Here is a 23,856-nt window from a genome sequence, read left to right as displayed (position 1 = left end):
CATACTATAAGCATGTTCGTTAAAATTTGGTTTAAAAAAAAATTATTACGAAAGAAAATAAGAAACTTACTAAAATATAAATATGTTTTTCAATACAGAGCTATATATGCTACAAATGTGAATTTTTATTCAAAGTTTCTTTTTTTGAATCTGGGACAAGAATCCAGAAATATAAGTATGAAACAATTGACAATTTCCTTTTCTAAATTATATAAAATGTCAAACAGAAAAATAAGTCAAAGTTGTGTGGGAAAGCATAATATCACAGAATATGATTATTTTTTTTTTAATCTAGCATCCAGAGATATCTATAAAGTGAAATAAAGTGACACATTTTCTTTTCTAAATTATACAAAATTGAAAAATGGAAAGATGTCAATTATATACATATGTCTGCATCAAATTGATTCATAGTTTTATTTTTCTTCTTGCAGATTTTCTTGTAAATTCGAGTGAAAAAACATAATATTAAAGAATAAATTGATTTTAGAATTAATTTTAAATATACAAATTTAAAAGTAATGATAATGTACAATCATATGTATATATACAGTACAACCTAAAATTATAGCATAACTCTTATCATTTTGTTTTATATCCACCATTTGTATTATAAATATTTAATATTTTTATCTTATAAAAATAACAATAATCATACCTATCATGTGTGTACATACGTGTAAATATTTGCGCACACAACCATGCTAATTCGGACTCCTACTCTCCTCTCCTACCCCCTTTCTCTTTCTCTTTCTCTCTTTCTCTACTTCGTAAGTAACACTAAATTTTAAAAATTTTTTAGCGTGCTGAATAAAAGACTTGGAAGAAACGTATGTACGAAGCTTTTCGCTTGTGCTAATCCTTTTTCGGAAAATCCTGAAATTCCAACAGTGAAACGAGAGAACAGGAAACTTTCACAGTCATTATTCCACAGCGAGAAGTGAATTTACGTTCGCAGGAGGAAAATTTGGTCGCATATAAATCTCCTTGATTCGTGTTTCTCGTTTAGCGTTTCTGGGATTTTAGCATTTTCTCAAACGCAGTTCTATCACATTGCCGCACAGTAGGATTGACATTTCGGATCGGCAGTAACATTTTGACTCTTCTTTCTATACTGCGATTATTTGTAGGCAAACGAGCCGAGATTGTAAACACGCTCAAGAGCATGAATATAAAATGGTATTTCATTTGTATAACGTATCGTCTTTTTATGGCTGTTGATATTGCCAATCTCTTTGCCGTGGATGGTTTCCAATAATGACGAAAATCAGATTTATAAGCGCGAAGCTTTTATTTCGCGTCTTATAGAAAATTATTTCCTCGGTGAGCGATTGCAAAAACTCGGAATATGGCAACGCCAAAAGTAAGTAACAGAAAAGAAAGAGAAAAAAAGAAAGAGAGAGACAAGATAAAGGATTAAATGGCAAAAAAGCACGTCAGTAATACAGCGAGTAAAATAATGAGTCGTGATAATAAAAATTCAATAGAAGCGTGTGGAAGAATAAAATGCATTCAATCAAAAGGACACAGGGATAGACAGAAAAAATATTTTTAGAAAGGAAAAGAGATATCGAGTGCCGTGGAAATTACAGCAGCGGAAATGGAGCGAGAATTAAACTCCGTGGCGCGGATTAAAATATTTTCACGCGGCGATAATTGAGGAATAAAAGATTTTCGCCGCGCTCGAATAAATCAAGCCCTTCGGCGCGCACGACCTCGGATTTTTCTCTCTTCCGTATCTATCTTATCGAATCGAGATGCTGCCGAGAGATATATGTGCTGTCCTTAGACGGAACGCGAAAAAGTATTTCGTCTATATCGTAGAAGATAAAATAAAAAACCAGATCTCCGAATGAGTAAGCTAAAATGTTTGAATTTGTCGCGCAAGATCCATCGCGATCGAGATACGACGTGATTTTATTGCGCCAAATGTGCCGCTGAGAATTAAAGTCGAAGACGCAAGGAAGCAGAAGGGATCGAGATCGGAAATAAAATATGGAAATAAAATTTTTCGATTCGAAACATTTTTTTTTTATGCAGATAACCGAACGCACAGGGAGATTTTCGCTCGTCCGGGAAGCTAAGTTCGAGCTCAACAGCTTGGCCCCGGGTTTTTCCTTTGGCTTCCATCAGATAAAATTGCAAGAGGAGAAGCTGCTTCTAAAGACTCGAGAGGTAAAAGAACCCCGAGGGAAGTACCAGTCGGAAAGTGAGGCCGAAATTAAGAGCCAGAGAAAACGGGCGGTGGAAACGACAACGATGAAAATATCCCGACAGTGATATTTAAAAATGAAAGTATTTCCGCGCGATACAAAAGTGACAAAAAGTAGTAAGCAAGATATATTCCATGGATATTTCTTGACCAGGAACTTGAAGATAGGGAAATCTCTCGAAATCACGATGCTTTCGCCGGGAGATCTTTCATTTCATCCCGATCCGCGAGGACCATCGATCACGCGTAAGCGAGGTTGGACAAAGAGCCCATAATCTGACATTGGCGTGCGGAAAGAGGGACGATGGAGATTGACGGAGAGCGGGAATAAAAAGGAGAAAGGATAACGAGAAAGTTGCGGAGAGAGATAGAACGGGGAGAAAGATTTTCATTTAGTTCTGTCGTAAATAAGAACAAACAGTTACTCGCGGCGTATAAGGAGAAAGGAGAAACCTTAAATTCCACCGCGTGTGCACCGGACTGAAATCACCGCCGCTAAACGGCAGAGATAGTTATTTACGGGATGGCGTAAAGTATAATTGTCCCGCACGTGTTTCCCCGAAGGACGACGACGACCGCTTGTTTCAGGATTTAGGATATACGATCCAAGTCCGGCGAAACATTTTGGCGGCCGATTCTTCTCGGGCACGTACATTACACAGAATTGCCATGAGCTTAGTGGCGTTTATATGTCGCTTGACAAATGTATCGATCGAAAGGAGACAGGGAGGAGCGGGCAAAATGACGAAAAAAGAGACTAAAAGAGACACAAGAGAGTGAGCAGGAGTGTGAGCAAAGTTCTCACACACGTTAACCAGTTCGCACGCCTTCGGCGGTGGTTCGAGGTTCGAGGGTGGTTTGGGGGCTTCACCCCCTGGATGGAAGCTTCGCTTTCTCGCGATAGGCACGACCGATTAAGTGAGTCGTTCGTCTATTTTTTTACTTCTAGCTTAATTTATAGTTTTCAGCCCTTATATGTTTTGTATTTCTTTATTTTACGTCTCACTTCTGTGTTAAAGTTTGTTTTTATTAATTTAATCGTTTCTTTCTTTCTCTTTTGTCGTATTGTATCTATTACAAACGATGGTACAGTTAATTATTAATATTGTAAATATCTTTTTCAATGGAATTTTATTTTAAAGGAATTTTATTCGAAAATATAATAACGTTCTCTTTGACTATTTATCTCCACATCTTATTTAAAATGTTATGATAATAAATCAATACATAAATTTCGATGATATGTGCAAATATAAAGAAATATACTTGCATTAAGATGCACTGATTTTATAATCAAATTTTTGAAATGAAAAACTTGAATATCATCAATAATACATATATTAATATATTGTTTTTAAAAAATTGATTTTTAAATATAATCTACATCAATTTAATAATAGAGATAAAATAAATTTTATAATTTTGCAGGAAATGTAAAAATATAAAAAAGTTTAAAAAAATCTGCTATTTTTTAAAGATATTTACATAATTCGCTATGCATAAAATCAACTTCAACTTTAATAATGAAGGTTTCAATGCTTCCAAAACACAATATGTATTATATAAAAGCTTTGCGTTTTAATATATCTTTAAATAACCATTGTTTGTTTTAATATCTAAATTCAAACATTGGAATAATTCGCAAACATTTCACGAATATACGTTGTTATCATTTCGGTTTCAATTTGTGTTGCCCTTTCATGAATAATTAATTAATTAACTAACTAATTATTGTACGTTTAAATTTTAATAAACGTATACCATACATCGAGAAATATAATATAAACCTGTCATATACATTGTAACAATTATGACCAGCAGTTAAGCGGACCTAAACACAATAAACATTATTTGTACGGAAAATTTCCTCGTATAGAAAAATCCAAGACACGTAGAGAAAAAAAAGCAGAGAGACAGAAAAAGCAAGACAGAAGGAGCACGAGTCTGTTATTATCGTTCAGCTTTTCTTTCGTTCTTTCAGAATGAGGGTGGCACGGCTATTACTGTGCTGCGTACTTCTCGAAGACTACAGCACCAATCTCGGCGGAACGGCAATTACGAGTGACGCCATGCGCCAAGACGGCCTCTCGTCCGCGACGAATCCGACGCTATCAGGTACATAGCTGTATATACTCATCTGCATATTGCCAGTTCCTTTCCTCGCTCCTTCGCGTCGCGGAGGACTCCCTGACGTTAATGGCACGCGCCGAGGAATGTGCGCGAACAAATATCCCGTATTACCGCCGGTAATAGAAAAATAAAGAACACTCGTCGCTCCAAGTGTCTTTTAGACTGCTCTCGGTCCTGTACGATAAGCATTGATAAATCCCAAAAAAAAATCCACCCCCTGAATATCTTTCGCTTTACGTACACAATATGGTTCGCACAAGATTATCCGTTATACCCAAATTATAGTCATGCATAAATTACGACTTATAACCAACGTGAATACAAATTAACCTTTCATCACTTTGCATAATTTAGTAATGGAGATTAGTTTACAATGTAAAAGTGGAAGAAAATAAAACGTTATCACTGCATCACACAATATCTCTTAATATACGTAGAATATATTGGTTAATAACTAAAACATGCATTTAATATTTAATAACTTTTAATATTTATATTTGTAAATACAAACTTTTGTTTGTAACAAATATTTTTGTCACATTAATTGCTGAAAAATGTTTACATTTTCACAAGAGAAATGATTCCAATCGATTCTTTAAATGTTAAATATTTCTCTCTCAATCACGATTAAAACTTGATGACATTATATAAAGAAAAACAGATATATATATATAATTCAATATATGAATATATTGAATATAAAAAGATTTTATATAGAAAGAGTCTAGCTCTTTTTAGAGTATTTTTAATTAAACGTAAACTTAGAATATTTTTGTTTAACGTAAATTTTAATTTTGTTTTCTCTGAATAATCAGCTCAAGTCTAGTAACTATACATACATGTATAAAGTTATGTATATACCTTCTTCAAAAGATACGTGGTTTTAAATTACTTGAAAAAATCGCGTGTTTCACTTGTGCTAATGATCAGGCATATTTGACCGGCAATAAGTGAAAGGTTTCTTTGCATTACGTGTCAAATAGTAAATAAACGCTGTAACGTCACGTGTTTCCGACACGAGCGGATATCTACTCTACGACGTCTGAAGAGCTTCCCCACGAAGCGTATAAAGCTTTGTGAAAAATCTGAATAATGCATTATGAAATATTATCTATGCGTGGCGGATTTATACGATGTTGCCACGACAATACGTTGTCTGCCTTTATCATAAAGCCCGATAATGTTTGGCAAAGAAAAGAAGAAAAATACCTTCACGCAAATCTCGATTCAAGATAGAAGAATAGTTTTGACAGCTTTAAATAAATAAAAGATATATCAAAAATAATTCAACTTTTCTCACTATATAATTAATTGCAATAAGAATTTCGTATTAATCAAATTGCATTTTGCCAGATATATAAAAGAATTTTTCTTTTCTTTTTTTTTTATTTCTCTTAAAAAAAGAGAAGACAAAATCTTACACATTACAATTTTAGCAATTATAGCAAAACTGCATCTATCATTATATATCAGCATAAATGCAATGCAAAACATAAATGTAGCTTTTCATATTTGTAAACGGATAATATAAATGGCTTTCCCCAAAAGCCCCATTGTTATTTCACTTTTGACTCTGCATCGATTCCCCGAATGGCCTTTGAAAACCATAATATCAACGTAGATTCGAATTTAGTTTAATAGGTAAATACATCACGAGCTTATAAAGCTCACGAGACACTTCAAAGAGTGTATAATGACCACGTTGAATACAGTAGCGAATTTGCAAACTCGATGCATACGAATTTCATTGCCGTTTATTTTATTTTTGCGGATTGTTCAAAAGTCGCGGCTTACACGCCGTCAGAGATCACCTTCATTTTTTTTCCTCTTTCGCGGTTTCTACAGCCGAGAAACGCATTATCTGCCGCGATATTTTATGAAGCTAATCGCCAGTGCATTCACAGATACGCGGCTAGAAGATCTATGCATGTCGAACAAGTGTACACGATTTTCTTTTTTAATCACCGACATTGTAAAAAAAAAATAATACAAGTAGCAGCATTTTATTTCGTATAAAAAAGTAAATTATTATTCATCTAAATTGCATCTATTGCATTTGTAATTATTTGTGTATATTATTTTGATTACTAATTATTTATATGTTAATTATTAATTAAATGTTTATGTTACATATTTTTAAAACCTTATTTGTGTTATATGATAAAAAAATCATATAAAAACATTGTATATTTGATTACATATTCTTCCCAAGAGAAAGTTCACCGAGGAAACTTTTTGTCGCGCGTATCTTACCGTTCGGTAGCGTCAAAACGCAAAATTACCCGAAACGTAAAAAAAGAGGAAACTATACAGAACTTTATCCGAGTAGTCGCGAGACGAGAAAGCTAAACGCGAGAGCGAGAGAAGAATGGAGCCGCGCCGCGGAGAGAACGTTGTCGTTGGCGGGAGATCGTCCGAAGTTGAAGTGGTTCTAACCGGCTCGGCATTGCGACCTGGTCCATGCCGGTTAGTTCGCCAAGTTTTTCCTTTGAGGATGAAAGATATTAATTAAACTGTCACAGACACGGTACCTTGCGCGCGCGGAACCCTGCCCAACTTTATTTCGCCACTTACAAGTTTACCACTTAGGTGAGCCAGCGTACGCGAGCGAGCAGGCGGACGGCAAGTCATCTTTTTACAACTCTAACGCGTGATATTTATGCGCACGATAGAAAACAGACGGCATCACGACGGGTCACGCGAAAATGTGACGTGCGCATGCGAAAGGATTGGCCAATTATACGCCAGCAAGCGTGTTGAAGCTTGCTATATGCTACAAGCAGACAAGTCATTTTTATGTTTTTCTCTCTTTTTATTTATATTTTATGTTTTCTTTTCAACTGTGTTTTTGACTGCAAATATTTGTGCAATAGTAGTTTTAAAAGCTGCAAAAAAATCAAGCAGAAAATTAAATTTTGGAAAAAGGTATCTCAATTTTCAACAAGAAAAGTATTCGTGTAAAATTCATTATCAAAGCGCTATATCTTTTTGTCGACTAAATTTTCCTGACTCTTTTATGTATCTTTAGTAGACGCTTAAAGGGAAACGTCTGTAAAGCGCATAATAAATGATTCTTCTATCGGTCTGCCGTCAGTTTTCTTTATTTAACTTTACTTATCCGACATCTCCTTCGGGTAACTGACAGTAGTTACATTTAACATTTCGATAGCCGATAACTGATGTATAAAACTGAAGCGTTATGTACATATAAAGATGAGAACAAAATGCACACTAAAGCAAAATTGGCTAAGAGCAACCGACCTTTGAACTGACCCTGTTACACAGAGCAAAGCTCCATGGTTCAAACTTATAGGAGAAAATGTCTGCAGGCAAGATACGCCAAGAGCTACGTCGCGTTAGTCATCAGATGCAGATGTTGCATGATGTAATAGACACTCATCTCTCAATATGAAGAATTAGTTGAGCAAGATAATCTTGTTCGGATATTCAGAGAATTCAACCATAACTGCTATATTTAGTGGAAATTTAATTTTTATAAAGATCGCCAAATTTTCGTCTTAAAACATTCCTTCTTAAATTCCTAATCCCAAGTTACTAATAATAAATAATAGAATAAAGTTTAATTATTTAAGTTAATGACCATAAGTAGTTTTCAGGTATATTATATAATTGATATTTTTCGTCTAAAGATATTTCAAAACATTTCATATGGAAATATTCATTCGAAAGATATGATGTCTTAAAAATTCGACAATAAATCACCTTTCTTTGGTTTATAACGTTTTCAAAATAATCGAAATTTCAAAAAAATATCTCGTTCGAAAAAAAAGAAACACATTGTGTAATAACACAAAGTAATAAAACAATCGGTACCGAATGTGTAGAACTCATTCGTAAAACGATTAAAAAAACTAATGTAATACAAATAACACGCTTCTATTATATTCGCTTCGGATATTATAACGATCTTATCTATCAAATGACACTGTACGCGCGTAATGTCAGATTCTCGTGTGTAATATACTCGTGCGTGTCCATCTGCGTAATACGTGATGTCGCAATACATCTGCCTATTCGCGCAGTGATACGTCATTCGAGATAGTTCATAATACGAATATACAGGTTCCGAATAAGCAGAAACAGAACTTGCTCCAACCAATTTCCAGTTTGTTACAGAGAAAGAGGAAGAGAGGAAGAGAAAATGCATATTCCATATAAATCTAAAATCGCATAAATAAAGTTTATCTCGTTTGAAAAAAAATGTTTGTGTAATATTCTTTGATAATTCGTAGCGAAAAAAATAAGCGTATAAAAAATAAGAATGTGTATAATATAAATACAAGTACAGAAATAATTTAAGCGATTTTTTCGCAAGAATGTCAACACAGATTTTAATTTAATTTTCATTCCAAAACAAAACCAATCGACAATAATTCATGGCAGTAAGCAAAAATTAAATGATTATGAATATTAAATATGTATTGACAGAGTTTGCAAACTGCAATTCGTAAAACATGGATTTATCAAATATGAATATATAAAAAGCTCAATAATGATTCATGAATACGGATTTACAATTAATGCAGTTTTTAATCAGAGATTGAAACTAATCCGTGATTATCTACGGTTATGAGTACCAGCTTTGCATTTAAAGTAGAAAGTAATCGCACGACAAAATTCTAGAAATATCGCTCCGATCGCGTCAGGAGTGCGATTAAGACGCGAGATTACAGTTTCGCATTTAGCGTCACAGGTGCAATGCGGCCGCGATCCTCCGAGAGTATTCCACGGAAAGCCCTTTTAGATGTTAGCTTATATTACATAACTACTATATATATATATATATATATATATATATATATATATGCGCGTGTCCGCACGTATAGCCAGCAAAACGTGTTTCGTTACCGTAGTTAACTGCGTTTGCACAACACACCCGGTACGGCTTCGACCATCTTGAAGCCCCTGTAGTCGCTCGCATCTGAGCACTACTGTTAACACCGAGGAAGCTTCGACGTAATGTGTAACGTTAAGGATGTGGACCATATATAGAACCAATTACATTTGCGATTATACAAGTATACATCAGCGTCAGGATGTATGCAATTGCGGGTGGTGTTGAAGGACGTTGCATATCTCTTCTCTCGACCGTTTCAATTGTCGTGAACAAATTGTGTTTCCCTCACTAGAAATTCGCGTCGTTATTCGCGTCGTTATTCGCGTTGTTATTCTCTATCGTTAGAAACTAACATGAAAAGTTTCAATCATTGAATTTATCACGATCATTAAGCGCTACCTACTTATGAACACAGTACGCGCAATTTCCTGAAAATTCCTGTTACTCCTCAAAAAACACAAGGAATGAATTTTAATATAAACAAGATTTGGCGAAAAACATTTCTTGTTTGTAAACAAAATCTGATTTTTAAATGAAACTTTTCATAGCGTTTTATTCCGCACCCCTGATTAGATGTAATGCTAATTAGCGCGCTAATTAGAACGCTGTTGCAATGCAAACTGTGCGAGAGAAATCTTTATCGTAGCATTTGTAGTTAAAAAAATTAACGCTCAAGATTTATCGTGTCTACAGTGTCTGAAAGAATTTAAATTACGCGCGCACACAAGTATGATTCGTGATACACACCTACAATAAACTTTAATTCAACAAATCTCTAGTTATCTACTACACCGGATTAATCCTAAACTAATCGATGATACCGGAACAATCGCTCTTCGTACTACTTTGACTTCCGGAAGTCTGTACACATCAGGGAAAGTGTGTAACTTCTGAAACACACAGTATCACACCCAGTTACACGAGCGTTGCGCACGTGTTTGTACAGCACATGCGCTTAATATTAATATGCGCTATATGCCTATATGGTGAATGAGAAATAGTTTGAAGCATAGTTTCCCGGCCGCGCTCACGTACTAGTAGTAATCTTCTTACACGTTAAGGACACGCTACGGTACCAGGCATACGTGCACGAGCTCGTATTAAAGGACGAAGGAGCGTGAGATGAATTGTGAGTGCGTAATATACGCATATACATCCGCTATTTGCGCGCATGCATACATCTACATACGTACATACATGCGCATACATATTTATATCTGCATACATGTGCACATCTATCGCAGCGTTCGAAATTTTAAACACGATTTCGCGTCACCTACGCGCTCGGTTCACACTTACAGCTGAGCAATAAAAAATTGTTAGCAAACGTGGTCGCGTATTTATAGTTCTTCTACGTACATGCCTGTGTACATACACTGTGTATATGTTGCCTCTCTCTCTCTCTCTCTCTCTCTCTCTCTCTCACTCTGCCCGCGTGCAAAAATATACATATTCGCCGGTTCTATTAATGCTGAAATATTTAATTCCCCGCACGTCATGCGGCATATACAGCCGCTTATATTCGGCGTGTTTATTGCAACAGGTAAAACTACTGTATCTACTGGTGCCTACAGAATGAAAATTCGTAGCTATGCTTTACGCAGCGAATCCTTTGTTCAACGAAAATGTTGAAAGGCTAATAATTTCTGTGTTGCGCACGAATGAAATGAAGCGACTTGCACGAATTAGCTTCTAACGCTGTTAACGTTGCATAACATCGTCATATAGTTAATCTCAAACAGTTTACAAACTAAACTCTGGAACTCCTAATATACAACAAGCCCTTAATTTTCGGTTAATTACAAGTAGATGTAAAATTTACACAAATAGAATTTTAATTACAGAGCAAAATATATATTATTAACATGAATGTATATATAAAAAAGATGCTAAAAAAGATAACAGACAGAAGAATGATCCAACTACTGTGCATCCTATACATCAACTTGTTTATATTAATTTCCTTTGTCGAGTGTTCCTTTTGTTTCTCGGAGTAATGGATTCAGTTACACCGTCTCCACAAGCATCGTTCAATGTCGATCGTTTCCGCACGAGAAACGAGAAAGAAAAGCCAACGAAATGACCGTTTTCAAGGTGCTCGATCGAGCGCGTTGAACGCTTGTAAATTTCTCGTTGACTCTCCGGTAAACTTTTCGCCACCGACCTCAGGACGGTACACATTTCCGCATCGTATTAACCAACCGACCGAGCTAGGTAGAGAGGTGACGTGCATTATGTAACGCAAGCGTGAACATCGACTTGCATATGTATCGACGTGCATGTATCGGTATGCATGTAATGTTAAGGTACGTGCGTATATATGCATAGTGCTCGAGCAGGCGGGAAACCTCCGTGTTCCGCATGTGCGATCTTACTAATTTCCGGAATCGAAGCCTGTCTCCAGAGAATAGAGCTTGAGGTAGAAAGAGCAAGGGTGTCTAAGAGAGAGGCTTAGAGAGAGAGAGAGAGAACGAGAAAGGGAGATTCGGATGGCCGAGGATAGCATGTGCGCGAATTCGATTAATTAAACTTCGAATTCGCGCCGCTTTCGCGGAAATGGAATTATCGCGGCGTAGTCGACGGTGGCGATGGCAAATGCATCGGTTCGAGGACAGTGAGCCGTTACCGCCGCTACCACCAGGCAGAGGTGGTTACGTCTGCAACGAGGTGCAGCAACAGTATTTGGGTGTCGAACAGTGTGTAACAGCTTGCGTTCCGTAACGTGGAAATAGAAAGACCAGGGAAGGGTGGCAGAAGGATAGCGAACTAACGGACCAAAAGGAGGGTATATATTTACGGCCACAAGCAGCGTGGCGTGATAGAGAAAAGTTTCGGCAGGGATTCGAACCGTGAGAATTTAAAGTCCCGCGAATCTGGCTAAGACCTGGACTTTTTCTCCTTCTCCTCTTCGACTTCGAGTGGCGTTTCAATAATCCGCTTTGGTATCGCGCCGCTTAGCCTTCACCGAGGTGAGGAAGAGTCGGGTGGGCGTTTATTAGGTTCTCAAGTCGAATTCTCCGCCGCTGATCGATTACCGACATTCGCCGTGAGTTGCGAGAAATACCGATTCTTCTCGTCCATTACACGTGTACGTCCGAAAATCACTTGGGAAATTGTACGCGCGTCTGCGAGCGTTTGCGATTTTCTTTTCAAGAATGAAAAAACTGTGCTTTGATTATAAAATGCTTGAACGATGCTTGAAGCAAAGTGCAATTGAAATATCAATTTTTTCTCTAGGTTCTTTCGTTCAAAATGCTAAAATTATTGTGTTACAATTGATCGAATTTCAGTCAATTTAAATAATTGTTTCTTTTATCCCCGAATCCTGCGTACTCTTTTTTTTTTAAACATTTGATATAATATTGTATATTTTAGAAATGCAAATTTACTTTTTTTATACAATTTTATTTTTTTTTAATTTCAATTTCAATTTCAAAAAATTAAAAATTAAAAAATTTAAACGACATTTTCTTAAATAACAAAAATTAGTATTATTTTTTAATATGTAAATGTTAACCAATATATAAATAAAATATAATAATTAATCCAATAAGAAATATTAATTAAAATAATTATTTAGATTTTAAGCAAATAAGAACAAGGATGGTCGAGATTAACTAATTAATAAAGCTTGAAGAATTCATAAGACTTTAGTGATGGTTTAATAATCCGCTTATGTCATCATTTATGAAAAAAAAACTTTGAAAAATCCGAATCTTTATTGGTGTACTAAAATAAAATCTCAAAGGATAAAATGATACTTTTTACGATAAGATCTTAAAACACTTATTATAGATATAAAATCATCTCGTTTCAATCTCTCTTAAAATGGAAAAATATTTTCTTCATTTAATCTATTACTAAAATAGTTAAATAGAAAAAAATTTTTTAAAAACAATAAAAAAGCTAATGAAGAAAACTCGATTATTGCACTATAAATTAACTAACTTGATATTAAAACTTTCAAATTGATTCGAAATAAAAGTTAAAAATTATACACGTAGAAAGAAGAAATTAAACGATGATATGATAAGATACTTTTCTCAAGTAAACAATTTTCTTATATGTTTACAATAATACTTATTGCAAACTTTTGACATGTAAACTTTCAAAAGAATATGATGTACAGGAAAATAGAGTTTGACAGTACTGTTAACGCGGTAAAAAAGCGACGGAAAAGAGGAGGAAGCGCATGTCACAGCTTGTACCTCCTTTTCCCCTGGTGTAGACAGCGCTGATGATAAAAATCCTTTTGCAGCCGCATAATATCATAATAACTATGTAAATCAGACCACCGTAGCAACCCACAAACAGAGAATCGGATATTCGTATGCTAAGCCTCCACCCGTTCTCCACACTGTGGCCGCCATTTCGCTTTGACATGCGCTATATAGTCGTTGTTACTCACCTCTGACAACAAGACTAGTTCTCGTAAAAAAGCATTATTTAACTATCTACTCTTTCAGCATTAACAGTTGCCAGCTATAGTGACATCAAACAAATCCTCTCTTGTAAAAAGCGTGGAGCTCACAGTTCGTGTATGTGAATGTGTAAAAAGCGTAATGCAAAATGCACACGTGTATCATGTATATCGAAAAATCGCTTAAATTTAATAACGAAATTCCAGCTGGCAAATATAAATTGCAATATAACTTGAAAGGTTACATGTTATTTTATTATAATGCGCTCAATGCACTTTTTTATTAGAGAATAATTCTATCGTATTATAAATAAATCTATCGTATTATAAATAATTCTATCGTATTATAAATAATTCTATCGTATTATAAAGATACACTGAAGATTACCTGTATCTTAAAAAGAATTTAAGAAAAGTTTAAAAAAGCGATTTTTCCAGTATCATATTTACATTGAGAAAAGTTCGAGATAAATATGAAAGAGTGCGCGCGAAAAATAGAAGTTTGAAGAAAAATATGAAACAACACGCGCGCAGAAACTTTAGAAAACCCTAACGAAATATTTAAGAAAGAAGCAAAATATTGCAGATTGCAGAATATTCTATAAGAGAAAATTAATGCTCTCACAATTAAGAAGTCTATCCAAGGAAAGGTAAGCATAAAGAATATAAAGTATGCTAATTAATACTGTTCTATTTTTTTCGCACGTCAAAGGCAATCTTAGGCTTGCAAAACATCATTTTTCGTATTATATTTATTCATTATTTCATAATGACTTTATCAAAAATTCACGAATTTCCAAATTTCTATTTTTGTTTTCAAATGTTATGACTGACAATATATATTTTTTATTCCGAGCAGCTCAATTATTCTAGTTTCTTTTATAAACCTCGTTAACATTATTAAAACCGTAAAACTGAAAAAAATATATACAAGACACCATAAAAGACGCCGTACAATATTTTTTAAAAAATTATTTGCAGAGAAAATTGTATTTTAATTTTTGCACATTGTTTATAGGCGTGGTTGTACGACATTTATGAAGACAAGCATAGCAGATGCTGTATTGCATTTCGAAAACGAGCCGGATGCTGCAATGGATTTTAATAAGCAGTCGTAAACGCATTACAATCGGTCGACGACGAGGTTAAATGAGACTTTAAACGTTGCACGCAGATGGTGTCTCTTTCCGTGAAGCCGACGCGCCCGTATTTATTAATCATAAGTTCAATATAATTACACTTTATACATACGTCAATCACAGTATTGCGCGACGCATTGCATTATTATGTCTTCTACAGAAATTTCGCACGTCGTAACACACGCAATATATAATATTATATATATATAAATTGTTACGTAACATAAATTGGCTCGAGTTTCATCAGTTATATTATCATAATATAAAGTGATATATAATTGTTTTGAATAATTCATATTCTATATGAGAAATAAGGGCAAATGATCAAAAATAATAATCAAATCATTCTTAAGACTTTTTATCGATAAAAAACCCAAATCATATTTACGGTGTAATTACGTGAAAGTCTTACATGAGATACCTTAATTAATCTAACACGCACGAATATATTGCATCACGTTAGCCTCTTACGAAACTTCGTGCCTTAGTTTGACTGTAGAGTATTATGAGACACCTTCTTGCGAATAACATAAAGTGTAGCAGAGACGCCGACTAGCAATGTCTACGAGACTTTAAAATATATGCTGTAATATTTTAAGTACCGTTGTACATTTTGTCAGAAGTACATTCATAAAGAATTATTTGGTGTTGTGAAAAAATGCATATTCTTCTGACGAAATTTAAAAACCGAAATTACTGCTGCATTTGTTACAAATTCAATATTAATTATACAAGAAAAATTATCTTGTTTTACAATCGTGTAACCACACGAATATTAATAAGACTCAATAATTTTTCAGAAAATTTATTTATATTTTACTAAGCCTATCCTATTAGAGATGGTATTGACGGTATTGACACCCTCCCTCTCAGATATCGAGAAATATTCGCTAAATACGCTAGAGAGTTTGATAAATGCAAGATGATACCGAAGTTTTGTGATGAAAGTTAAGCGTCTTTGAGAGAACGACACAAGAATACGGCAAAGCGAGAAGAGAAGACCGCCGCTGTTGTAGTCGTCGTCATCGTGAGCGTGGTAGCCGAACTTTCAAGGTTTTATCGTCGTTTTTTTCGCAAATTAATGCTCTCGCTCGAGATAAAAATTTGCTGAGCCTGGCGTGCACCGAAAAAGGAAAAGAGAAGTATTTACCCTTCTGGGGAAGAGAGAAGTTGGCCGCGTCTCGCGTTTCTATCCCTCCTGTACTCCTCTTATCACTGAAGTTGGCTATTCTGTCGTAATAACCAGGAACTTTGTTAAACTCTCGTTTAAAGAAAATATCACTTTCTCGGGGCTCTCTCCTTCGGGGCATTAATGGCCCCGATTCATCCCGGTTGTCCGCGACTATTCTTATTAACTTAACACAATACACGTCCCACCCGTCAGCAACAATGTAATTTGAGTGTTTAGGGAGTCAAAGACAAGACGAGAGAATAGTCGACAATTAATTCCTGACTAGTGATCGCGGATTAATTTAAGCGAAACGTTAGCATGCCAAAGTGCGATAAAATTTACATAGAACGCGGGACTTCGTCATTCGGTTGTATTCGCTCTATTGAGATAAAAATTTAAATTTTGCGTGCTGCTTGTTCCCACTGTTGCTGGGACGTTTTGAGCTATCGCTGTAATAGATTTATATTCGTAACAAGAATTTGTAGCGCCATTTTTTTATTGCATCTAATAATATCTAAAAATGTATCGAATCTTTTCAACATGCATATTTCAATTTTGTAATTAACTTTATCAACTCTTGGAAAAACAAAGTTTTCCTTTCTAAAAATATCGGTAAATAATTAAATTATAAGTTATATATGGTTACATTTAAATTAACTCTCTCGTTTTTGTCAAAAAAAAAAGATATAAAAAATATCTTTCTTTCGTTTGATTAATATTTTTCATTTGAGATGGTATAAATGAATCTGTCACAATGTAACTGAAAATTTCAAACTAGAATTTTATATTTTTCTCTCGCATTTATTTAATTATTTCTGTAGGGGGATTAGAGGATTTTTGAAATTCAATCTCAAGTAAGAGATTATTTCAAATTTTAAAGTCTTGGTAGTACACCGAGATTGATACGTGCCTTGTGCACGGCTTATTTCCAACAAAAACTTAATTTTCGTTGAAAATGTACGCAGCAACATCCGCGTATGGCTCTTTAAGTCGTTTTTATTTATGATTATTATTTAGAATTTTCTATGTTTTTCATGTCATCACATAAAAAGGAATTAAACCAATTTCACGGGACATTATGCAATCATTTTTATTCTGCTTCTGTCAATAATCTAACGTCGTTACTTTCCGGTCTAACGCAGTAAACAGGTGAAATCAATTTTACACTATACACTCTCATCATATCATAACTGCTAATATTTCTTGTCGACCCTCTGATGGGTTAAAAAGATTTAAATGTATTAAGAGGATTATTATACTTGGAGTTCTTTTTTGCGCGCGTGTGTATATATGGGTACGATTTAAACTCTTAATACCATTTCAATATATCAAGAGCACGTAACACAAATGCATTGATATATTTATATAAAAATAAAATGTCACACAGAAATAGTCCATTTAATAAAGAGATGTGCAGTTGCTTGTATATAGATATTATTAGCATTATTTATATATTTTATTTTCATAAATGTTAAGAGTGCAACAGAGAATCTCGTAAATGACTTTCCGTAAATCCAAGTCTATTTTTGAAAGGCGCGACTGATTCCGCGATGCATCGCGGTGCATTTCGCGTGACGGCGAGATGTGCGGCCGAAATAAGAGAATCATTTGTCGAAAGCGTGATCTTGCAAATGTGTGTGCGTATAACTAAAATATACTCCCTAGTTTCTTTCTCCTTAAAAACATATCAGCGCATCTTATATAGCCCCGCGATTTTCTATTCATGATAACCTGTCCGCGCGGCACGAAAACATCGTGTAGCTGCATCGACACGTACAGAAACATTTCTCCGTCTTTCAACCTGTAACTCTTGGTGCATCGCCTCTTGGCTCTACGTGTCGGTACGTATCGCCGGCGGATGGTGTGTCCGTAAGATCTCTGAAATACGTCGGGCGATATTTCGTCCTGTCGAACATCGACGTGCAAGTTTTCACCCTATGCCCTGCGTTTCACTGCAGGCCGATCTCGATCTTATTGGGACCTATTTTCCGGCATCTCTCTCGAACTCAAAAATTCCGCGCGTAGTTGAAGATTTTATATTCGCATCGCGCACGGAAACTTAGCTAAAGCGCGTTATTGTTGCATGGACATCAGATATCGCGATCCCCTTTTTATTTTCAAATATTGACAATCGGCTTTGATCCACGACTCAATCTCGCGCGCGCGTTTCAGTCCCTTCGTTTTATTTCGATTTGAAAAATTCCGTGTATATAGCAGCCCCGATATTTACGATCGATGTGAAAACTGCGATAACTTGGCAATGTTATTGTTCGCGCGCGTACATGATGTACAACAGATATCGGCCCTTCTTCTATAGTTATTTTTAACCGCCGTTATACAGTTAGCCGATTCGATTAACGGTTCACCTATCGAAATATCGTGTAATTCACGGATGACGAAATTATTGACCCTCAGTGTCTATGATGTCGACCTGATGTTCTTAATTTATTAAGTCGATAAACTCGCTTTCAAAATTCAAGAATAATAAAAAAAGGATATTTGCCAAATGAGAGAGAGAGAGAGAGAGAGAGAGAGACAATGTATAATTATAAAGGACAGAAAGGTTTTATAACAATTATCGTTTGCGTTAACTTCTTTCATCTTTCAGTATCACTTAAAGTCATATTCATGAAGTTTCATGAATCATATTGACCTCTTTACTTTTAAATTTTCTTTTCTATACCGTACATCATTTTTCCAGTCAACTCCATTTCTATCATTTCGAAAATGTCGAGCCTATCGAAAAACTGAGTGATTGTGAAAAAATTGTGTAACAATTGTAAAGATTTATTACGTAACTTTCGCAGTTATTTATATACTACGCGTTTAGAAAAAAAAAAGAATGTGCTGTACGATGTGACTGACGGATTTATAGCTCGATTGGGATACCTAATCTGTTCACATGTATCACGAGTACAATATTGTTTGGTTTAACGTCGTACACGCCCGAATTCTCTCAGATTCTTTACAGTGTCGTGCGATACGGTTCGCCCATTTATTTTGATATCAAGTTTCTCGCCGGAGACTTCCCACAGAGAAACTGCTATAGAAACGATGCAACCGTTTTATCGCATTCGAATCTCGATTGCTTAAAGCCGCTAACGTAGTTACGTATTTTACGACGCGGAAAGAAATAACGACGCCAGGGCGTGTCGGATTCGTGCCTCACTTTTACTACTGACCGCCACTATTTTTTTTATTCCCTGCCGCATTTTCCGATATCCTACAAACGATCACGATCATGATACAATGTAAACAGCAAAATGTAAAAGCTTCACATACCTTTTTTTTTTTTTTTGCTTTTACAAAGTCGGTGTATTTTATATTACTAATGTACTTTGATTTTACACACATTTATACATATAATATGTATATGTAAAATTGACAAATTAAATTTTTATTTATTATTTATTAAACTATTTTTTTAAATTTTGCAAATTCCTAACTTTTTAAACAAACAATTTTTTTTAATTGCGAGGAATAACGACTTTGAGTTGATCAAAACACAGCCAAATCCTGATACTTGATTTTTTGACGTTAACCATTCGATTGCTATATGGGATTTCCGTACAATGAAACTCGCATACGTTCTCTTTCGCACTCTTTTTGCTTGAAAATTCGAAACAATTTTTTCATATTTCAAATAGTTTCAGGAATATTCACCTATTATATTGATATTTTCTTCGCTTGTGTAAAAAAAAGTATTCTATTATTCAACGTGGAAATTTTTCTAAAAGATGTAATATCGACACATTACTCCATTTTTACAACACTATTCTATATTGCATACGTAGAATCGAATATCAAATTGCCACGAGCTGGAAATTTGTATTACGCCATCGTTCCAAGTGACTTTTAAATTTCACTTCAAATGTGCATAAGTTATCCCTTTCATAGTGACGTTTAAAAGAACCGTATAAAAATCAAAGACAAACGTGTGTTGCGTAAAATAAATTTTCGTAGATTCGTATCATTGCAGTTCTCGTCTCGTAAACTAATTGTAAGATGCAGCGAAACAGACGTGAAGCGATTGCAGAATGTAGAATCAATTTCCTCGACAAGATGCCGCTTTTATTTTTCCACATAATTATATCGATACGCGCGAGCCAATATTGAGAGTCAAAAGTGAAAGCCGATCTACTTTTCGATCCAAGTTTCGAACTCGCAAATGCTATCGATATATTCGAATGCAGAAGCTGAATACGGATGCCGGCTACCGTAACCTGTGTGCCGCGAGATTGAATTATTTTTCTCTCGGAATAATTTCGCCATAAAATAAGACCAGCACAAGTGTGCATGCGCGCAGCTTCACACACACATATACACACATACACATACACAAATACGCCCATCGCTCGTAGTATCATCCTTCTCGAGAGAAGCGATCTCTGCAGCTCTCTCTTCCTCTCTCTTTCGATCTCAATCTTTCATTCTTGCTTCTTGCAAGTAACTTTTCTCTCTTTCTCTCTTTCTTTTCCCCTTTATCTCCTCCTTTTTCATCCCCGCAGACGAGACCACTCGAGGCGGGTAACATCACTATTTTCCCCCACGTCTCCTTATATTACATTCTAGATACGACCGCGGGGATGATAGCAGTGGAAGCTGAAAATTCCTTTCCGCTCCTGTTTCTGTCAGTGAATATCTTATCATAATATCGTGCTACCGATACTCTGTGCTTCCAAAGATCGCGCCGGATCTTTGTGGGAAGTAAGTCAACCCGCAACTCCGCGATGCATCTAACTCTTTGGGCTTTTGTCTCGTCGCCGTCCGTTCGACTTTGCTACGCATGAAATAGCCGCACAAAGATTCAAATATCGAGTTTCGACATATCTCGGAATATTTGCGGCAATGTCGCATCTTCGGTTTGGCCGACCGACGAATTTTCTAGTCGCGACTTCCGTTCAATGCAGCCGCGACGCATCGGGACAAAATGCCGCCGGATGCTGCGCGCCCGATGCATCGACCAGAAGCATGACTCGGCGATGAGACTCGGTATATTTGCAAACTTTGACTTCGCGCGTGTTTCAATATCGCGTCACGTGCTCCGTGCGCGAAGCAAAGCCGAAATGTTGTTTGTTTAAACTTTTCGTTTTTTCTCCGGATCTCACGTCTCCACCGTGTTACTATACACCGGCGAGAAACCCTGGCTTTTCGTTTATAAAAATGTGTAGCGCCTCGTAATCTTGCAACTTCGACTTGCGCTTTTTTTCCCCGTATATTCGCAGCACCATATTTGCCGTATTCGCCCGATTTTACGCTGCCGGTCAGGTGGAAAGAATCGCCGGTGCTTTCGTAAAATAAAGCCAGTGCATTGTTCTCGAGAGCAGGAAGGATGAATCAAGAGAGATGAATCTCTAGATTCTTTTATTACAGGAAAATTGGAGAACTCGGGAGATCAATTACGTAATATTTCTCTCAAGATAGAACGATGATAAGAGCAAAAATCTCTACGTGAACTTGTGCTTGAAAAAAAAATCACATATGTCTTTTCAACGTTAAACAATGAGATTCCGCAAGAGATGACATTTACGCGAGATTTTACACATCCGAAAGTGGAAGAGGCGAGTTTACTAACAGTTATATGATTTTACCCACCAGATGTGACAGTTAAAGTTCTCAGATCTTAATGAATTGTAATCGGAAATTAAATGACGCTTTTGTAATATGATATCGCGCAAATTTTCACTAGGCGATTCTAATACCTTTGATAAATGTGTGTAATTCCTTTCGTTATCTTCACGCTCCGATTTACGTACAATATACGAAGCACATTGTAAGCTATGATATGTTCGCACAGCTTTGTATAAGGCATTTGCATTATATGCACATACGCGAGCGCGCGTGAGCTTTTATTGTAAGCTACAGAGTGTGTTCACGAAACCCACGAACGAGATATTCACAATATATTTTAGATTAACGCTATTGTCATGAAGAATTCATCAACGTCTCTCCATAGTTGGCGTTTTTTGATGAATATTCATTATTATAATATATTTATATCGCGGTCTTGTAACACACGTTCCACAATTCTTTCTTATATATTCACAATTAATTGTTGATCGCCAGTGATAAAATTTTAACAAATAATAAGATGCAATTTAATTCGACCAAAATCTGGAAAATAAGTACAATTGTGTGTACTTATTTTCAATAAATAAATAGCCAGTTCTTGGTCGAATTAAATTGCATCTTTCTTATATGTATGGAACAACTCGGCGCATCACCATCTATGTCAACGAGCTGCGATGTGGAAGCTTGACAGGAAATTAAAACTATATCTCACCGTTCGAAATATGGTATTATACGCGTCAACAAGCCGTTAATCGTCGCTATTGCACCGTCACGTGCATTTTAACGAGAGTAACGAATCATGAACATCGAAGCGATGCGTTCGTCTCGAGTGGCATAAATATATGTCAAAACAATGTTATATACGCGCAAACTTTCGTATATAATATTATTTATACGAGACCAAAAAAAAATATTTATTTAATTGAAACATTATTTTATGTTACGCGGAATATAGTATAAGTTTGGACTGGCAATGTTAGTTTTTATAATCTTGACGTGACATATAGCTTCTATCATCGAAGTATCAATAAATGCATCACACAATATTTATTTTAATTATCACGCACAGAAATATTGTTGCGCAACACGATAAGCAATAATTAACGATAATTATAATTTACGATATTTGTAATTCAAACAACCCGAATATTTTATAAATAACGATATTTATTTTTTTCGTATGGGATTTCCAAATGTGTTGTTTAACTTGACATTTTCAATCTGAGCATCGATATTATATATCTATATTGTGTTATATTTCGCTTATCGTGTAGCGAACATTTTCGATAAAATATTCAGCGAATGAACAACTCCCCATATAATGTTGTTAATTACGAATTTAATTTTTGTACTCTGTTCACAAGTAATTGAAGGGACAAAATTTTTTAATACGACATTTTATGACCAACAATAAATATCAAAAAAACGTCAAATGTGATAATCTGCCTGAAATATTTTGCTAAAAAATTGCTCTGCACCTGTCACAAAGAATGTCATTAAAATTACGCTCGCAAGAGTTCCAGCAAGTTCTGCATAACACAGCTTAACTTTTATCCGGGCAATCTATTTCGAAACGTAAATGAGAGCAGCATTATTCCTCTCTTCTAGAATTTTGTTGAAAAAAGTTTCGATTGAATTTTTATAAGGTATCACAAAAGAGTCACGTTGCGCGGATAAAAAAATCTCACCAAATTCACTTGAGTTTAATTCAAAGCAATAACGCGAGGCTTCTTTCGGTTCACAGATGTGCCGAGCTTTTCCGAGCCGATCGGCAATGTGACCGCCGCCATCGGCAAAGAAGTCGCCCTCTCCTGTACCATCAGGAAAGTGGGAAATTACAAGGTAAGCAGCCGGTGGAATTTTCAACGGCAAGAAACAGCGCGGCGGCGCGATGCCGCGTCGTTCGCGAGAGAGCAAGCATCGGGGCGCTAATTAGAGCCAGCTCGGAGAACGCATAAGCGCGCGCGTTGCCAGAGCGATAAGGGAATCTGAAATTCGGGTAATCCCACGGAAATAAATGGGTCGCTCCGGGCTGGCTCTGGCAGATGTCAGCGTATCGGTGTCTTTTTGCGAGCTCTCTCTCCGCTCTCGCCGTTTCCTGTATTTTTCCGGGTGTGAATCGCGGGCGTGAGTTTTCCGCTCGAAATAAGTCGAGACAATGCACCTCGGGGTCGTTAAACGAAGAGGAAACCCATTATGTGTACGCCGATTCTTATTAGAATAACTGCGCGGGCAAATGACTGGAACGCGAAAGTTTTATTTAATATTTTGTATGCATTAAATATGAAAATAAGAGCTTTATATAATATATAATTTAAGCACATACGAGAAATTCAATAATGCTCGGCTTATCTC

The 23,856-nt window shown here is 35.8% G+C and overlaps 2 protein-coding genes across 4 annotated transcripts in view; one reads left to right on the top strand and one right to left on the bottom strand.

Annotated features, from left to right (window-relative positions):
• The window catches only part of pygo (pygopus family PHD finger), a 101,949-nt gene that overhangs the window by 56,077 nt on the left and 22,016 nt on the right, over window positions 1-23,856 (bottom strand). The gene's annotated exons all lie outside the window — the stretch shown is intronic.
• The window catches only part of LOC146722738 (lachesin), a 44,250-nt gene that overhangs the window by 2,492 nt on the left and 17,902 nt on the right, over window positions 1-23,856 (top strand). For both annotated transcript variants that reach the window (XM_085483916.1, XM_085483917.1), the window contains 2 exons: window positions 4,194-4,327; window positions 23,246-23,343. In XM_085483916.1, coding sequence (XP_085340042.1) covers window positions 4,195-4,327; window positions 23,246-23,343 — 231 coding nt within the window. In that variant the 5' untranslated portion in view covers window position 4,194. Of the gene's footprint in view, window positions 1-4,193; window positions 4,328-23,245; window positions 23,344-23,856 lie in introns of those variants that run through there.

This window comes from Nylanderia fulva, unplaced genomic scaffold (genome assembly GCF_048542155.1).
Source record: "Nylanderia fulva isolate GAGA-0341 unplaced genomic scaffold, ASM4854215v1 Scaffold28, whole genome shotgun sequence".
In the NCBI taxonomy this organism is placed as follows: Eukaryota; Metazoa; Arthropoda; class Insecta; order Hymenoptera; family Formicidae; genus Nylanderia; species Nylanderia fulva.
This window is presented reverse-complemented; position numbering and strand designations above follow the sequence as displayed.